At 38.2% G+C, this 17,981-nt stretch overlaps 1 protein-coding gene across 2 annotated transcripts in view; it reads right to left on the bottom strand.

The window, feature by feature from the left end:
* Positions 1 to 17,981, bottom strand: part of GLUD1 (glutamate dehydrogenase 1) — a 32,673-nt gene that overhangs the window by 5,768 nt on the left and 8,924 nt on the right. The window contains exons 1-9 of one of the 2 annotated variants that reach the window (XM_030488775.1): positions 14,772 to 14,866; positions 13,600 to 13,680; positions 12,714 to 12,769; positions 11,774 to 11,837; positions 9,961 to 10,055; positions 3,943 to 4,122; positions 2,174 to 2,311; positions 924 to 1,061; positions 718 to 798 (exon numbers count right to left, since the gene is read on the bottom strand). In XM_030488775.1, coding sequence (XP_030344635.1) covers positions 718 to 798; positions 924 to 1,061; positions 2,174 to 2,311; positions 3,943 to 4,122; positions 9,961 to 10,055; positions 11,774 to 11,837; positions 12,714 to 12,769; positions 13,600 to 13,624 — 777 coding nt within the window. In that variant the 5' untranslated portion in view covers positions 13,625 to 13,680; positions 14,772 to 14,866. Of the gene's footprint in view, positions 1 to 717; positions 799 to 923; positions 1,062 to 2,173; positions 2,312 to 3,942; positions 4,123 to 9,960; positions 10,056 to 11,773; positions 11,838 to 12,713; positions 12,770 to 13,599; positions 13,681 to 14,771; positions 14,867 to 17,981 lie in introns of those variants that run through there. The other variant, XM_030488774.1, reaches the window with a different exon arrangement.

The raw sequence follows: 17,981 nt of genomic DNA, 5'->3' as shown, positions 1-17,981 counted from the left end.
ACTTTTACATTACTATGCTTATCTTCTTCTGCAGTCTAGGGATTACTTCTACTTCTTTAAAAGAGAACTTGACTTTAGAACACAAAGTTCAGGTGTGCTTGTCTGACTGCTTTCTTTTAACACAAGTTTTTAATCAAGAAAATTGGGGCATTCTTAGGCCATGTCAGTGAGTAAAAGCTGAAGATCAGCCACTCTTCCTAGCAATATCACTTGATCACGACACCCTTTCTCAGGAAAATATTATCATTATACCTGAATAGGTCTTATTCTTTAAAGTTATCACTATTTACTCTGCACAATCTACAATACACACTTCTGTCAGAGTATCACCCAGAGACACAGTGTTTACAAACAAATTGGTCAGTGTTTTTACTCTGCCTTCTCCCTTTGTTTGGTGGACTAGTTGATCAAATGTCAGCTAATACTCCAAAACACAAGACGACACATTTAAAAATTAATTGTGGATTGTTCTCTCTTCTGAATATCTAGACTTCATGTAATAGTTATCTTTGGTCATTTAGAGTTGCAGTAAGATCTTTAAGTAATTAGTAGCAATCTTAAGCAACACTGATACCCATTTCCTAGACATCAGTTGTTAAAAACCACTCTAAGAGAATGAATGGCTATTAATAAAAGCCTTCAATAAACAGCAACTTGCTTCAATTCACAGAAATGTTACCCTTGTAATGAAAATCAAAGGTTGGAATAGAATCTTACAGGGATAACCATGATATTCCGCTCCAAGAAGATTTTGTCAGCTTCGGGAGTCGTAGGCCCATTGGCACCTTCAGCAATAATCTGCAAGAAACCACAGCAGAGTAATTCAGGGGTGTATGTTTGGTTTTGACCATGCTAATTATTTAATAGTAGTATTTAAACAGGCCTTCTCTATTTTTCATCTGCATTTGAACTCTCCAACTTACTTTTGCTTTAACCTTGTGAGCATTGGCCTTAGTCAACTGCTTCTCGCTGGCAGCAGGGATAAGAATGTCACAGTCTATTTCCAGAATACTGCCCTCAAGTGTCTGTGCTTTAGGGAAGCCCATGATCGTCCCGTGTTGCTGTTTGAAGAAAACAAACCAGAGTGTTTTTAGTGTGTGTGTACTCATTTGCCTTCCTTCCCTTCTTTTAACTTTCATTTTTGAAAGAAGGGAGAAGCAACAGTACTAGAAAGACAGCACACAAAGTTAATTCCTTTCCTTACTTTGATTAGACATCTACAAAGTTTAGATAACAGTCAAAGTTCCTATGATTGAGGCGTAACTGCTCTCTGGCCAAAGACACTGATAACTATTTGGGCTCTGGAGTACTTAAACAAAACAAAAATCCCCAACAAAACAAACAAACAAACAAAAAAGTCCCTCAATTCTTAAAATACATGGCTAATCCAATAATTATCAAACAACTGAAATGACCTACTTGTCTGCTACACACAGGCTAAATTGCATCACATGAGATTCAAAAGTACCATTTTAAAATTCAGTACTACAATGATAGCCTTTGTTTAGTGACAGAATCTTTTCATTCTTTTCAGAAAGGGGTTGATAAAGACATCAAATATTCCCTGTGTAAAAGAAGATGCATCAAATAAGCCCCTTAGAAACTAAGCAGAAGATCACATTTGAGTGCCTGTGATCTGTCCCCTCACGTCTGCTTCACTTTGAAACTGAAATAAAAAGACCATATCCAGTTTTCATTATAAACTACATATCCCAAGTCACACTGCCAGACAGGCTTTCATTTTTACAGAAACAATCAATAGGTAAGAAGCAGTAAAAGTGTACTTTGAAGTCTTAAATGTCCATATGCTTGTGATTCTCAGTCAGGAATCCTTCAGGAACCTTTTTGCTCTGGTTCCTTCAGGCATCCTTCCTATTTTAGTACTAAGAAAGGTAAAATAATCATGAACTCCAATTCTGAAACCAAAGTAATTAGCCTGCACACATGCAAGCCCTTGCCATTTTTCTGAGAGTCAGGTCAAAGGGTAAAGAAAAGTACCACAGGCATTCATATTGGGTATAAGCAGAAAGCCAAAAGAATCAGCATTCCTAAGCCATTTTGTAAGTACTAATTGCAGCATGATGTAAATAACACATATTAACACCCGTCTACAGTCATCCTATGTACTTGCAAAGCTGACAAAAGTGAAACTCTGCTCAGCTAAGTTTCATACCAACTTGTAATCTTCGAGTTCCTTTGGGTCAATCCCATCAGGATTCCAGATAGAACCATTAAACTCTCCAACAGCAACACATTTCGCTCCAAAACGATGCAAGTATCTCATAGAATGCAAGCCCACGTTACCAAATCCCTATAGGTGGAAAGAGAAAGGGAAAAGTAGTTAACCCTTCAGCTAAAATGATGATTACTGGTAAGGCTTATATAGCTTTGAATAGTTTTAAATAGTTCATCTATTGGCGTATCTTGGCATCAGATGATGTGTGTAAGAAAGATGGAAGAAATCTACATGCATTCTATTCCAGTCTGAATATCACCATAGAAATCCTGCATCATAGCCAGCAATGTACAGTTGTGCTATGTTTTTTATACTGGAAATGCAGAAAGGAAGCACTAATACTACTATGAAAGTGCCGAAACTATGATGTTTATTAACATAAGAACATTATGTGTATTTTATAACAAGCACTGTTACAGAGGGATTCACGGATTTTTGTATGATAATTCAAAGGCTTGACTAATGTTTTCAGGCCAAGAAATATATTAAATATTCATTTAATTTGGGTAATGAAGGCTTATAAGTGTAAAACCATCCCACAATGGAAAGCATTAAACAACATTAATTCTTCACATTAAAACATACAAACTAGTAGGAAGCTACGTAATTTCTAATACATTTCTGAAATGGTTCTTTGCAAAACATATTTCCTAAATTTAAATTCAGATAATCTTGCATTTCATTAGCATGTTTTACATCTTGACAGGTGTAGAAAACCTAATTCCAGACCATTACTCAACATTCTGAAAGCAAAGGAACACAGGTGGCAGACCAAAAGGTCGCATGATCCATGTCAAAAGTTTTTAGTAAGACTCTATGCTGGAAAAAAGCTGAATATTAGCTTCCTGTATAACATAGCTCCAATTATATTTAGCTGTTCTTATGGCCATGTTTTCAGTCTAAGCTATGCTTAAGCGCCTGTTGGTTAGCACTCTGCCAGGCATGAAAATGCCAAAGTGCAGGGAGATGAGTGTGCTGATGGGTCTCTGCAGGGCAGAGATGTTTCAGCCCACTGGTTAACTAGAAGACAACTTCGAGGTTACAATTAAGTCACTATTTTTAACCAACAGTGCATTGAAAAAAACAAAGCAATCTCTCAAATCCTCCATGTAACATGCTGTTTGAAGATGAACAGAAAAAGTCATTTCTTTGAAATTTTAAGAATGATAATGCATGTCACTGAATACCAAACCCCTCCAAAATTCAATACATAAATCCTGAGGTCTTATGAACACCAAAGACTTATGTCTTAGGATAAGATATTGGTTTCTACTTTTCCAACTGCTCATCCCATAGTGGAACAAAACCATAACCCTCAATTCCTTCTCTCCCTAAAATGTTCTATTACAGAACAGTGCAACAAATAGCACATATGCAGAAGCAGTGTCACAGTTCATTAAAATGTGTGCCTTAGTTTAAAGAGCTCCTGTAACAGTATTTCACTTTGTTCTTTGCAGCCTATATTTATAAAGACTGGAGATTTGGGCTTTGTGCCTGTAGAGTGCAATCAAAAGTTCGTTTTTTTAAAAACTGTCCAAAATAAAGGGCACCTATGTTGCTTGAAAAGTGTTTTTAAAGTTTGAGAGTAAAGGTTAACTTGGAAGTTGTAAAACCTTAACAGGATTTACTGCTACAGCCCTTTTTAAAAGCAGCTCTGCTGGAAGTTTGTTTACTACTTTTTCCCAACAGTTGAGGAAAAAAGTTACCTGAACAGCAAATGTTTTATCTCCAAATCCAGGAGTCATTCCTAATATACTCATATATGACGCTTCATTGATGAAATTTTCAATTCCATGGAAGAGACCACGACCAGTTGCAGATATACGTCCATGGATCCCACCCTGGCTGATGGGTTTACCAGTTACACATGCATGTGCATTAATATCCTGTAAAACAGTGAAGGACTTGTGAGCTGTGGAATTAATCGAAGAAGAACTACAACTAGAAGTTTTGTACACTTTAGAAATAAGGAAAAACAGGAATCATGAGCCAGAACATGTTATAGTCTATACACATTTAGTTTGTAAAGACTATCTCCTTCCTCACTTTGTATGAACACCTCAGAAGTACTCCAGTAGCTGCCAGGCAAGTTGCATAATGCAGTATTGGACATGTTCTGTAATTTTTCATTGTCTTAAAGTGTATATGTTCACTTCAGCCTGTAATTAGTTAATTATGGTGATATCTATGTTCTACTGTTAGCAATGAGCAGACTTTTGACAAATCAAAAAGCTTTTTGGGTATGTTTCTCAAAATTAGCTCCTATTACAGGCATAATTTTCATCATTTTTCTTGATATTTTAATCTTCTAAAGTGCTCAGATATATCCTTGGACTGTTTTTTAATCATTTTTAAAGTGCCTAGTGTTCCTTTATACCAATTTCAGTTATTTTGAAACAACAATACTGGCCTAATACCATCCTGTTGTCAGAATACAGGGATGTTTGATGTCAGAGGAAAATCTACAACACAAAGGTCATAAGGAAAAGTTACAGAAGTATTCACTACTTTTCACTTTTCAGAAAAGTGACATATAATCAAGCCTCTATCTTTAATTTGATGGTAATAAAATAAATTTTCCATATGCTAGACAGCTAGCCAAGATAAAATAGGCTATTTAAAACCAGTGCTAATTTTTCAAATTGAAATTAATAACTTGAGAAATTACTTCCAAACTAGGCACTGTTTGGGCCTTCCTCTTCTGTCACCACTGGTTCCCATGCTCCCACACCCTGGGAGCACAGTCACACAGTGGTTTGGCCACCAATACAAGTAAAAGAGTAGGGATGAAAGAGAATCCACTGAAATGAGTCTGCCAGCAGCCGGATGGGTTTCTGTTCCACCAACCGCATATTCACTGGGAGGCTCCCTCCTCTCCATCACTTATGCCAAATGCATTTGCATGCCTGTGGCGTGAGTGCAAGATGCTTGGTGAGAGGAAGGAAATGAGCAGACAAAGTAAGCGGAGGCAGAATGACAGGAGATAGTTAGAGCCGTAATGGAAATAAAAACTATTTATTGTTTGAAAATGACAGTGAGTTCACATACAAAGCCAAAGATAACCCCTCTTTAAAAACAAAAAAAATGATGCTGGGCTTGCCACAAAATTCCTAATTCAGTTTCCCAAAATATGGCTGCATTGTTCCCATCAAGCTGTATACTCCCTCTGGTGGCGTATCAACTGTAAACAACATCTGAGGTGGTGTTCTGCTAGGAACAACTTGGCCTGGTGTTTTGATGTATTTCTAGGTTTTCACTCTGTTTCAGACTTAAACTGCATTTTAGCCTTCATGCACTCACAAAGGAGGAAGTATCTTTTATAAATACTTGAGGAAATACAGCCTCCCACCATACATAAGAATGTATTTATTAAAAGTCCCTTCACATGTCCCAAAAGTCAGTTGGATGTGTCAGGAAGTACAAAAGAGTGGAAAGCATGAATTTAATCAAAAACTTTACCTATATATAATTCAGTGATACAGCAACTTAAGGTGGATTTTCTGGAATAGTTAACATGGTAGTTATTAGACTTGCATGGTTTGGCAAGGAAATAGAGCATGAGGTGAGGGCAGGTCTGGGTCTTCTTAAAGTCACATATATGAACCACAGTCAATGTCAAAGTCCTAAAAACTTTGGTATTAAGTCAATCAAAAGATGTTTAACACATCCTGGGCCAAAGAGAAAGACCATGGCTTTTAAAGAGAAGCTTGTAAAATGGTTCATGGCTAGCATAGAGACTTCTATACTAGAACTTAGGTGGCAAAAAAAAACCACCGAACTTTTGCTTGTTTGTTAACTCCTTTCCACTCTGCAGTAATACTCTCATTGTCTCTCCAGCTTCCTGGATCTGCATGTTAGGTTTCAAGCAGACCTCCCCTATCTGTTTATATCCGTTATTTGACTTTTCCTTTCCACTTCAAGCTCCCTGAACACATCTATGTTCAACCACACTGACTCACCAGGTCTGTAGATTTCTCAGACAGACCTCTTTCACTGAAGAGCTATCTTTCCATTCAACTGAATGTAGCCCCTTGCACAGCTTCCATCTGTTTTCTGAATTACGGTTAGTTCCCCTTTTGTTCCATGGTCATTTTCTGCTCTTCGTTCCCTTCCCTTCTTTCCTCATGGTCACTTTCATATATTTAGTATTCCTTAATCACCTTTAGTTTTGTTCTTGGTGTCTCAACCAGATAGTCACCTGAAACATCTTCCTCTACAAACTGGTTTTGATAGATTATTCCCCTTGTCAGAGTTCTCACCTTCCTTCTCTGTACCACAGTAGTTCAGAAGTTCCACTATGGCTACTATTCTCTCTTCCGTGTACAAACAACAATCCAACAAAACTAAGTAAACTGATTTTTTTTCCTTATTTCAATTATTTAACTAACTTTTCAGAAACATGTATCTAAATCCTCTTGGGGTGTTGGGTTTTTTTTTGGGGGGGGGTTGTTGTTTTGAGATTTTTTTTCAGTCTTCAAGAATAAGGTACTGCCATGGAGAGAGTCTAGGATTATAAGAAACTGTTGTGGCATAATTCAAATTGTATATTTATCCTCAGTAGTTGCTGGTTTGTTTTCTTTTGTCACTGAAGTATGTGCATATGTGGGACTACACAACAAGCTGAGATGGCAAAGTGGAAAGAATAAGAAATTCATCGTTTAAAAATCTTCCCCTGTACCAGTGTTTAGCTTTCCACCTATTAAGAAACTTTAAGTTTCTGTATAAAACTGTATGTGAACTATTAACAAATACAGCAAATGTTAAAGCAGGTCATGTGCTGTGAGCCCTCTGTGTTAGCTGTAGTATAACAGCGCAGCTGTATCACATGGAAATATGCATTTTAGTGCAGTGAGTTAAATGTTAAAACTTAAAATGCTTTGAGGCAGTAGTTTTCTTAAATGTTGGAATTTTAAGTTATGACTGAGGGAGCAAGTTGCCATTCTGTGTGTTGAAGTCATCATTTTGGCTTTTTATCAAGTTTATAGTTTGAAATATAATCTTTATGTATGTGAATAAGAGAAAATAATGTTTTATAGCAATATCCCTATTTAACAGACAGCTCTGTGTAAAAGTAATTTAACTCAACTAATCAGCATGCCGCAACCTATCCCTCAAGCATTTCTTTCTCCCTCACCCCATAAGATACCTTAGTCTGTATTCCACATCTAGAATAACCAGTGCTACCCCATCCTCCTATAGTTATAGGCATTAGCACAAGACAAGTATTTCTCCAAGCGAGTGTCTCGGGAAAGCCAGGCACGTCTTGAACAGACATGCCAGAGAAAAATATGTGTCGGGTGGCTGTACTGCCTTATTACCAGGGGCGTACACCCTGCTGTTTTTCCTGAGGAACTGTTGGAAGGGATTGCAGAAAGTAAAAAAAAAAGTTAAGAGGAGCGGGGATAGCTCACAACATCTGAAAGAGAAACTAGAAAGTTTGGGCAGCATAGGCAGTAGACCCTCAAGAAATAAGTTGTTCGTAATACGTTTTTCTTTCATGCAACCTGTCAAAAGTACACAACAGAAGTGTTTTGTCAACAGTCATGTTTTTGGTGCAGTCAAAACAGGTACAAATATCATAGAATAGTTTGGGTTGGAAGGGACCTTCAAAGCTCATCTAGTCCAATCCCCCTGCAATGAGCAGAGACAACCTGAACTAAATCAGGTTGCCCAGAACCACATCCAGCCTGGCCTTGAATGTCTCCAGAGATGGAACATCCACCACCTCTCTGGGCAACCTGTGTAAGTGTTTCACCACCCTCACTGTTAAAAATTTCTTCCTCACATCCAGCCTACATCTCCCCTCTTTCAGTTTAAGACCATCACCCCTCGTCCCATCACAACAGGCCCTGCTAAAAAGTCTTTCCCCATCTTTCTTATAGGCCCCTTTTAAGAACTGAAAGGCTGCAACAATGTCTCCCCAGAGCCTTCTCTTCTCCAGGCTGACCAACCCCAACTCTCACAGCCTTTCCTCCCAGGAGAGGTGTTCCATCCCTCTGACCATTTTTGTGGCCCTCCTCTGGACCTTCTCCAACAGGTTCATGTCTTTTCTGTAATGATGGCTCCAGAGCTGAGTAGAGGGCCAGAACCACCTCACTTGACCTGCTAGCCATTGCCCCTTTTGATGCAGCCCAAGATACAATTGGCCTTCTAGGCTGCAAGCACACATTGCTGGCTCATGTCCAATCTTTCATCCACCAGTACCTCCAAGTTCTTCGCCTCAGGGATACTCTTGAGCCCTTCATCCCCCAGCCTGTATTGATACCAGGGGTTGCCCCGACCCAGGTGCAGGACTCTGCACTCGGCCTTGTTGAACCTCATGAGATTTGCACAGGCCCACCTCTCGAGTCCAAGTCCCTCTGGATAGCTTCCCAGCCCTCGGGTGTGTCAACTGCACCACTTGGCTTGGTGTCATCTGCAAACTTGCTGATGGCACACTCAATCCCACTGTCTATGTCGCTGATGAAGATATTAAACAGTACTGGTCCCAGTACAGACCCCTGAAGGATGCCACTTGTCACTAATCTCCATCCAGACATTGACCCATTGACCACCACCCGCTGGATGCAAACATGCAGCCAATTCCTCATCTACTGAACAGTCCACCCATCAAATCCATCTCTCTCCAATTTAGAGAGAAGGATGTTGTGGGGGACTGTGTCAAAGGCTTTACAGAAGTCCAGATAAACAACATCCATAGCCTTCCTTTGGCCACTGATGTAGTAACTCCATCATAGAAGGCCACTAGGTTGGTCAGGCAGGACCTCCCCTTGGTGAAGTCGTGCTGGCTGTCTTGAGTCACCTCCCTGTCCTCCATGTGCCCTAGCATAGCTCCTAGAAGGATCTGTTCCACGATCTTCCCAGGCAGAGGTGAGGCTGAGAGAGCAGTAGTTCTCAGGGTCCTCCTTTCTTCCTCTTTTAAAAATGAGTGTGATATTGCCCTACTTCCAGTCACCAGGGACCTCACCTGACTGCCATGACTTCTCAAATATTATGGAGAGTGGCTTGGCAAAGAACCTCAGCAATATAAGACAAAGGCCCAATTAAAGGCTATAATTAAAAAATATTAAAAAAAATCCCAAACTTCAATATTTCTATTGCCATATGAATGTCCTTTTGCTATACATTTTGGAGAATTTGCTAAAACTATACACTAATTACTTGTTACTTTTAGGGGACCCCAGAGAACTTTAATATTTTTACAGGTTACACCAATAGCGTTAAATTACTTTACATGGTCTCTTGAATGCACAAAACCACAAGCATTTATTTAATAACATTTGTAAATTCAAAGTCTGAAACTGAAAGATTTCAGTACTTTAAGACTATACCAACTATTATGAGCTAATTGTTTAATAACGTCAATCTAGTAATTATAGTACTAATGAAAAACTGAGGGAAATGGTAGAAATAGAAACCAATTTTAGACTATGTATGAGATGTTTAAAACCAGTGTATTTTCTTTTTGCTGAACACTTGCAATCAGTACTGTATAAGACAAACTTAACTTAAGCCTAGCATAAAAGCATTAACCTTAAAGCTATTTTTCCTTAACTGTGTAAGTCATACCAATTCAGTAGTTACAGTTTGAAAGAATACATTTAGATCCAGATAATGAAATAAAACCATATGGTTAAGCAGCACAGCAATAAATTTCTAGATAAAAGGATTTCTGCAAACACCAAGAAAGCTCTTTTACTTCAAAGCCTCTGCTCAAAACTTACGTAGTGTCCTATGGTACTGGCATAGGTGTCGGCAATCCAGGACATCTCCCTCTCCCCTGTGCTCATATCAGGCGCAGGCACATCAACACCAGGTCCTGTTGGCAACAGTGAAAACAGCTTTTAAGGATCAAACATGAATAGTTATCTTCAACCATTATTCCCTTGGGAACTGTGCAGGCCTTGGCAGAGAACTGTTTTCCTGTTTTATCCTCAGTTTATTATGCAAGCAACAGATACTTCTGGATTCAGCTCAGTCTTAGATGCTGTATTGTGTATTTCTACCCTCCTGTCAAAACTTCCAACTTTTCACACAAGCCGATCAGTAAAATGAAGGTCAGTTCATCAATAAAAACTCAGAGTAAGGTAATGCATCAAAAGCATTTATGGTTTTTTTGACGCTCATTGCTGTAACAACAGGAAAGGCACTATCTAGGTAATGATTTCTATAAATCATGATGTTAATTGGAGGTTTTTTTGTCCAGTTGGTTGTTTGGTTTTATGTGGTTTTGGTTTGGTGGGTTTTTTTGTTTGTTTGTTTTGTTCTTTCTAATTAGAATTTAGTTTTCGTTCCTGTGTTTAAAAATTGAAGATAGGCTAGTCCTAGTCATTGCACTGTAGCACATGCATTTGATTTTACTGCTCACTTCAACAAAGAGACGTTACATCTTTCTTGATTAAATAAACCCTTGAAAGAACAAATTCTGCCTGTTTTTATTAGATAACTAAAAATAGCATTGGCCCAACCTATTTAAGATAAGAGGGACTTGCTCAGCAAGATTTTAAGTGCAACTCTGCCTCTACCAATTTTTTTCTTAAGTATTTTTAAACAGTTTGTGAAAGCTTTGGCCAACCATAGAGCCAAAAGAGAAGACAGATTTAGTCAAACCATTTTAATTGTCACTGAACTAATAATCACTATAGCTGGCATCGTGTATAGTATTACCCTAGTCACATGTAACATCAATAAGTGTGTTTATACAGAAGCTTAATTTAGATGAGAAACACTCTGACTGGAAGAGCATACGACAAACGCTCTGGCTGAAGAGCAAGAAAATGCAGATAAATTGATATACATTCCCGGGGCAGTCAGACATCAGGAATACATGACAGACCTTTAACTAGTTACATGCCTTCTTATTCACTTGAATAAGAATCTCCTTTAGGTAAAATCCTCCATTTAACTACAAGTTGAGCTAGCAACATTCAGCTTTCTCTAGAGGATACTTCCAGATAGCAATGCCAGACAGCAAGCTATCAAAACAACTGTGGTTTGAGAGTCTGAATCAAACACCTACTGACATCACAGAAGCTGAGGTTGTCAGAACAGGCACCTATGCTTCTTGCCTATCCTTGCAGCCTGTGGTTGCCATGCATGAAGCCATCAACAACTTTCTCTGGGGTGGATCTTCTATTTCCTTCTTGTGTTTCCTCAAATATCTGCCAAAAGCCTCAACTGAGGCTACAGGAAGCAGTAACAGTGAAGAGTGATATTGGAGATTTAAATTGCAACTGACGTGGTCACTATTTTATAACCTATCTCTAAGAGAAATGTGATTCATTTCAGATCCTGTGAGCTCAGCTTTTGTGGCTTTTCATAGCAGAACAGCCACAAGAAAAATGTTAATACACAGTCCCCTTTAAAATCCACTACGATGCAATGACTCAATTCTTTGTGGCTCTTTGCTGAAAGTACTATACCCAAATTATTTACAGCTCTTAAAAACATGGTTATTTAAGGACAGTATCTAGTGGGTGCTACCAATGCACAATAAATCAGATTCCTAAATTTTAATAGTAAAATTGCACAACATACCAATAAAGCCCTTTTTTGCCAGCTCCATGGTAAACCTTCTTGTGATCTTTTCCAATTCATTGTCCTATAGAGAAAATGCAATAAATAGCACAAGAAATCATTAGCGTTCATGAATATTGGCTAGAACTTATGCCCAAGTATGAACAGACACCTTTTTCTTTTAGTAGAAAGAATGATTCAAATATTAATATAATTTTTATGCCACTCCCTAACAGATCCTTGGTATTCAGGCAGCACAAGGACACATTCAGCTTTCTTTCCATACATTCTGATCCACAACAAGTCAGGAGTGTGCTACAGGAAGAACCTGTGCTTGAAGCAGAGATTTCCAGCAAACAAATCTGATATCCTATGAGAGAGATTTATAACCAGCAAAAGCAATAGCTGGCCTGCCAGCTGTGTAATCATCACAGTTGAACAACTTCACACAAATCCTTACAGCAGTTTTGAGCTTAGAATATCTGTTACGTATTCTAGTATTCCTTCCTGTATGTTATTTTAATTAGGTCAAGGTGACAAGCCTGCAGTAAACCTTTTATAAGCCAAGTTAGTTATTATTCATACGGAACACTGCATAGAAATGTTTAATAAAGCATAAAACTATTTGTCAAAATAAACAAAAACACTGACTTTTTTTCTAAGAGTAATTTAATTTAAGCCTTTATTAAGAGTAGCAACCTAATAAAAGTTCAGGTTCTAAATTATTTGTATTCTCCTGACTCTAAGGAAAAAAAGTAGTAAGTTAAATATTGAAGTATTCCACCTCTGAAACACAGACTTTTAAAAAAGTTCTTTTCCTACTTATTGTATGCGCAAGCTAAATTCAGCCTTTACAGAGGCAGGAAGTTTTAAGTGGTCAATAATGCCCTTAGAAGAGCTTTTTTAACTGGCTGGCTTCAGTACTGCAGAAAACTGAATTTTTATCTATGATTAAGCTTACTGTGTAGTTCTTGGGATTGATCTTGACACCAGCCTTTGCCCCACCAAATGGCACATCTACAAGAATGCAAAGGAAAATTATTTTACTTTTTCAACAATAAAGGCAGAACACATCAGTAATATGTGTGAATAATCATATCTTTGATTTTAGTAGTGAATTTGGTTTTGCCACATTTAGGGCTTCACAAGTTTAAGCTATAACATGATCTAGGTATTCCTATAGAAATGGGAATCTTTCAAGGGCAGCTTGAAAACGGTCTTTGAAACTCAGAAGTTCATGATTTAAATTTCCTACGCTTCAAGCTCTTGTACTTGGCATTTGTAGAAACAGTAAGTTCTACAGCTTACATTTTACTGGTTTAGCTCAAAAATTTTACTTTAGAAGTCGTAAGTGAAGTGTCTTTATAAATAAAAAGTATTTTGTTTTCTTACACATAATATGCAGAGTCTCTACAAACTCCCCTACAAGTTAGCAGTCATGTATGAAATACACTTCTTTATAACTCATAAAGGAATTTTACATTCTCTCTCCACAGCTTCCCTGCCTGAATCCTTTACAGCCTCCATCTGTTCCCCCTAAAATTAGCCCCCTCCTAATCCGAGTTTGTCGTACTTTGATTTGAGTTCAAGATGCAGCATTTTTACAGGAGGGGGTAGCTAGCAGAATTCGGACTTTTCAAATGAAAATGCAACTTTACTCAAGTATCTACAGTAACAGCAGAGGGAATATGTATTATTATTTTGGTCACTATATGTTTTTCCCATCTTGTGACAGATTTTAGTCAGATCAGTGTCTGATCTAGTGCCTTTAAAGGTTCTCTACGTAAATTACATCAGTACTAATTGAAATTAAAGACTGTATCCTTGCTTGAAAAATTATCACTTACCAACAACAGCACATTTGTATGTCATTAGAGATGCTAAGGCTTTCACTTCATCCACACTAACATCCAAACTATAACGAATACCTGCAAGAGAGACACGAGAAAAAAAGGAATTCACTGAACAACTTCACAGCCATTTATAAACTGGGAAGGTTACTTCTACACCAGCCACGTGTAACATACAAGTACGTAATTTACCAACTTATTTGCTTTAAGAGTTGAAGAACAATTCTCCATTCTCCTACTTAAATATCTTTTACTTAGCAGAAATTCAAGACTTCAGTAGTTCTCAATTAAGTAGCTTAACAGCAGCACTTAACCTTGGAAGAAAAGTGAGTATTCCTTGTGATGAAGACGAGAGAAGCTGATAGGTAACTAGAAGTAGAGTTTTCAAGAGGCTGATAAAGCTCACCAGCATTCCATAAGATTTTTAGCTTTGGACTTCATTCACTGTATATACAAGACGAACTTTGTTCCTTAACATACCTATCAGCACAAGTTATAATCAAGATCTTTTTGGCAGAGTAATGCAAGCTCCTGTTATGAGCCATATGTAGCTTCAAGGCTTTAGCTGCCAGGCACAGCCACATAACAGAAAGCATCAATCCACTCCACTAATTTGAATTTGTTCAAAACATTTTGATGGAGTAACTACCCCTAGCAGCAAGCTTGTGTGACCAGGCCACCCAGCCCATACCTGCATTCCCTGCTCCGAGCCATTCAGCAGAACTGCAAGTGTGTGCTGACAGGTGGTCCAGGTGCAAATTCAAGTTGTTGCGGTCTGATAATGGCTTGGATGCACAATGGGTGATTCCAGCCTTCAAGGCAGTTCAAAACTGAGTGGAAAATGATTACACAAAGATAGGGAGATCTATCACCTGCCTGACACTTACTAGCCTTCTAAACAAATAGGTTGTAGCTGTCCAATAAATTGATTGAATTCAAAATTAAAATTCATGTATTCTGGAGGTAGTTGCAGAACAGAAAACATCTAACCAAACTGACAGGGCACATATACAGAACCCTAAACATGATGTTTAAGATTAACACAGTGCTCAAAGTCATGGGGCCACTGAAAAAAAACCAAAACCCTATAGCTATATGTTAGCTTCTATCCAAGCTTCTCCTACATCACTAAGCATGTAACAGAGCTGTGAAGAATTTATCATCCCCACCTCTGCTCCCCAAATCCTTGGCTGTAGGTTGTGCCAAATTGCACGGTAGTTTGTGGCAGGCACAGAGTGTCCTTCAGATGCCAGGACAAGGCACCACAAATTTCCTATTATATAAAGAGAAGACCATATTCAGGTCCTCAGGAGTGAAAAAAGGCCAGCATACATTATCCAAACTAAAGTACTGTGCTGCTATGAAAGCCATTCCTGAATGCTCTGGAAACAATCCCAGATTCAAAGGAACTGAGTGCTGCTCAAATAAAGCTGAGGGCCAAGTGCTGCTTTATGCGAGTTCAATTGGTAAAAGAAAGTACCATGCCTTTGCACAACAGAATTTAAATTTAGTGTGTATATGGGGGAAGGGTGGTCTCCAAAAGCAAACTAACTACTTTCTGACTTAGACAGCTGTAACGTATTCATATCTGGGATTTCAAGAACCTTCTCACAGGAAGTAATATTCAAAATGTAAGTGCAATCTATCAGAGCCCAACAGACCAGCCACAGTTACAACATACATGGGGTTTTTAAACATGTCTTACTCTGATCCTTCAGAGGAGCAGTTATCCTTCTTGTCAGGCCCTGAGCAAGAACAAAGACAAGGCATTCACTGTCCTGCCCAGGGGCAGTTCTCTCTTGGTTGAGCGGGTACTCTGGGGACAGGTCTCATTTGAGCATTGCTCAAGGCAGCCAAGGTTGAAGCCACAATGTGTGCTGGGCAGAAATGTACTGTGCCCCTCCACCCCAGCTGAACTAGATCACTGTGTATTTATTCAAGCCATATATTTATTAAAACTTCAAGTTGCATATGCAAAGCAGTTTTGCTTTAACTATACTCCTGCAGGCACACAAAATGTTGTTTATTGATATATGGAAAGCAGCAGGGGGACTAAATAGTTGGGAATAGTTACTTTATACTGTTTTGACAGAGAAGAAAAATATGAAAGGAGCAAGCAGCCTCTTCTGCACATCATATGGAAGATGGGATCTGGAAAGGTGAACAAGCAGCAGTTTAACTAGCAGACTCAAAGACATGCTAAACAGTTACATCTCCAGTTTACTTGTAATACAGTCAAGGGTTACTACAAACTTTATTGTAATAAATATTAAACTTTCATTCCAAGGGAAATAGGGAAAAAGCCCCAAGACTAACCAAGTACCGAAAGACTTTCAGCAAAGTTGCCTTTTTGTCACCCATGTACATACCCAAATAGGGAAAACTTTCAGACTTGAGGCTGTAACTGTCCTTTTCTGGACAACTTCACATTTCTGAGCAAGACTCAGCTTCTTTCCTAGCCTTTTTAAACAGTTCTAATTGAAATGGCTTTTCTGTGGGCTTTATCTTCATAAGTGGGAGACTAGTAAATTTTGAGAGCTGTGCTGACTTCACTAGCCACTTTATTCCAGTTTATCTGGAATCTAAAAACTTCCATTACAGCGTCAGGCAAAATTCAGAGTGTGGATTCCAGGTTTCCTGACAGGTATGATGGTTTTTCCTTTCTGTGGCAGGAGTGGGTAACATTTAAGATGTGCTAACATTTCGTTCCTTTTCACAATTCAGCCAGTTACCATTTTCCAGGAATTGAAATGACTCTACAGGAGGCCCACCTCCTGATAGGGAAGTTATTTGTGCTAAGCTGTTAGGACTGATGAGAAGCAGGCATCTGAGAATGCTGTACATTCCATCTGCAAGGGGATGCACAAAGATAAAAGACTTAATTTCTATTCTATTTGTACATCAGTGAAATTTAGTTTGACAGCTTCCTAATTTGGCAGGAGAGTATTGCCATGCATTTGTATGGCTCTTTTGGCAGTGCTACTATGCATTCAATAGCCTGAGTCTAAAAATGGACCATAAACACAGATAAAATACTCCGGATTTTTTTAAAAAGATTTAATACAGAAGCAAATGAAAGTCACTGCTATGCAGCAAGATTTTAAATTTTTTTAAACCCTGGCAAGTACCACACAGTAAGTCTCTGGAAACTTGTGACTTTTACAACAAACTAGCTACAAAAAATAGTTTGAAGAAAGCTTCAAGTTACAGTATGACTCACTACCATGGAAAATACTTTTCATTGGGAAACATATAAATTCTTGTTCTAGTTGAGAATTCTCTTTCCTTGCCACACCCCAAGAAGTTAAACAGTATGCTAAGAGAGACTTCGTTTTTCTATGCACAAGACCTTTTAGATGAGGAAATGTTTTCATTTTAATTGTTTCGCTATTGTTCAGTATAAAGACAAGGCTTTATCATCCCATTGCAGTATCTATGTTTTTAAAACTTTTGGTTTTGTGAGCTCTATTTTGGATATATTACCTCTTGCACTGATCTCAATAATTGTTTTGGCCAAAGTAAAATTTGCTCATGATTTAAGCTTAGCTTCTTAGATGCTTATGGATTAATTTTCACTTTTCCAAGTGAAGATAGCAAAACACTTGAAACGTTTTTTAAATAAGTGTCAAAGTAGTAATTATCAGTAAGGTTGCATTTTGGATTCTGTAAGAAGAGCAGTCAGGTACCGTTTTAATCAGCGGGTTTGTAGTAGAGAGCGTACTAACAGGCATGCAACAAGTACCATTATTTCAAAGAAAACTGGGTGTACAATCCTACTAGATTTTTATGAGATTTCAGTGTTCCATGATGTTCAGAACCACCGGCTCTTCAAGGATGATTATTGCCTTTTTAGTACACCTAAAAATCTACACTTAAGGAAGTTAGTGTCATTAGTACCTGATTTTCTAAGTGCAGTGATCTTAAATGGTAGTATCTATGTATGCCCTCAATATTAACAAGCATGAAGTATTCAAAGACAAGTCTCAAAATTAAAGAGTAGCCATAGTAACAGTTCAGGGCAAAACACTTAGTGAACTACTCCTCCTGAGCTAAACATCTTGCAATCTCTCAAGTTCCCAAGAACCTGGAACAGATTTGCACCTCAGCCTGAATTATTAATGTCTAACCAAGGCTTTTGTCCTGCTTTGACTTCAGTGTTTTCTTCTAGTTGTGATCATCTTTTGAACTTTGAAACTAATTTGGGTCCTTTACAGATGACAATTCTTGTTAAGATGGTGCATTTGTTTTGCTCACCTCTATTTGCAAATTGCTTGCTCATCAAACAAGCATTCCAAGGCAGCAGCTAACCTACACTATCCATACAGCACTTAGCAAAACACACCTCATTATCTCTTTTGAAAGGTTTTAGGAGTGACTAC

Source organism: Strigops habroptila, chromosome 5, assembly GCF_004027225.2.
Source record: "Strigops habroptila isolate Jane chromosome 5, bStrHab1.2.pri, whole genome shotgun sequence".
Classification (NCBI taxonomy): Eukaryota; Metazoa; Chordata; class Aves; order Psittaciformes; family Psittacidae; genus Strigops; species Strigops habroptila.
This window is presented reverse-complemented; position numbering and strand designations above follow the sequence as displayed.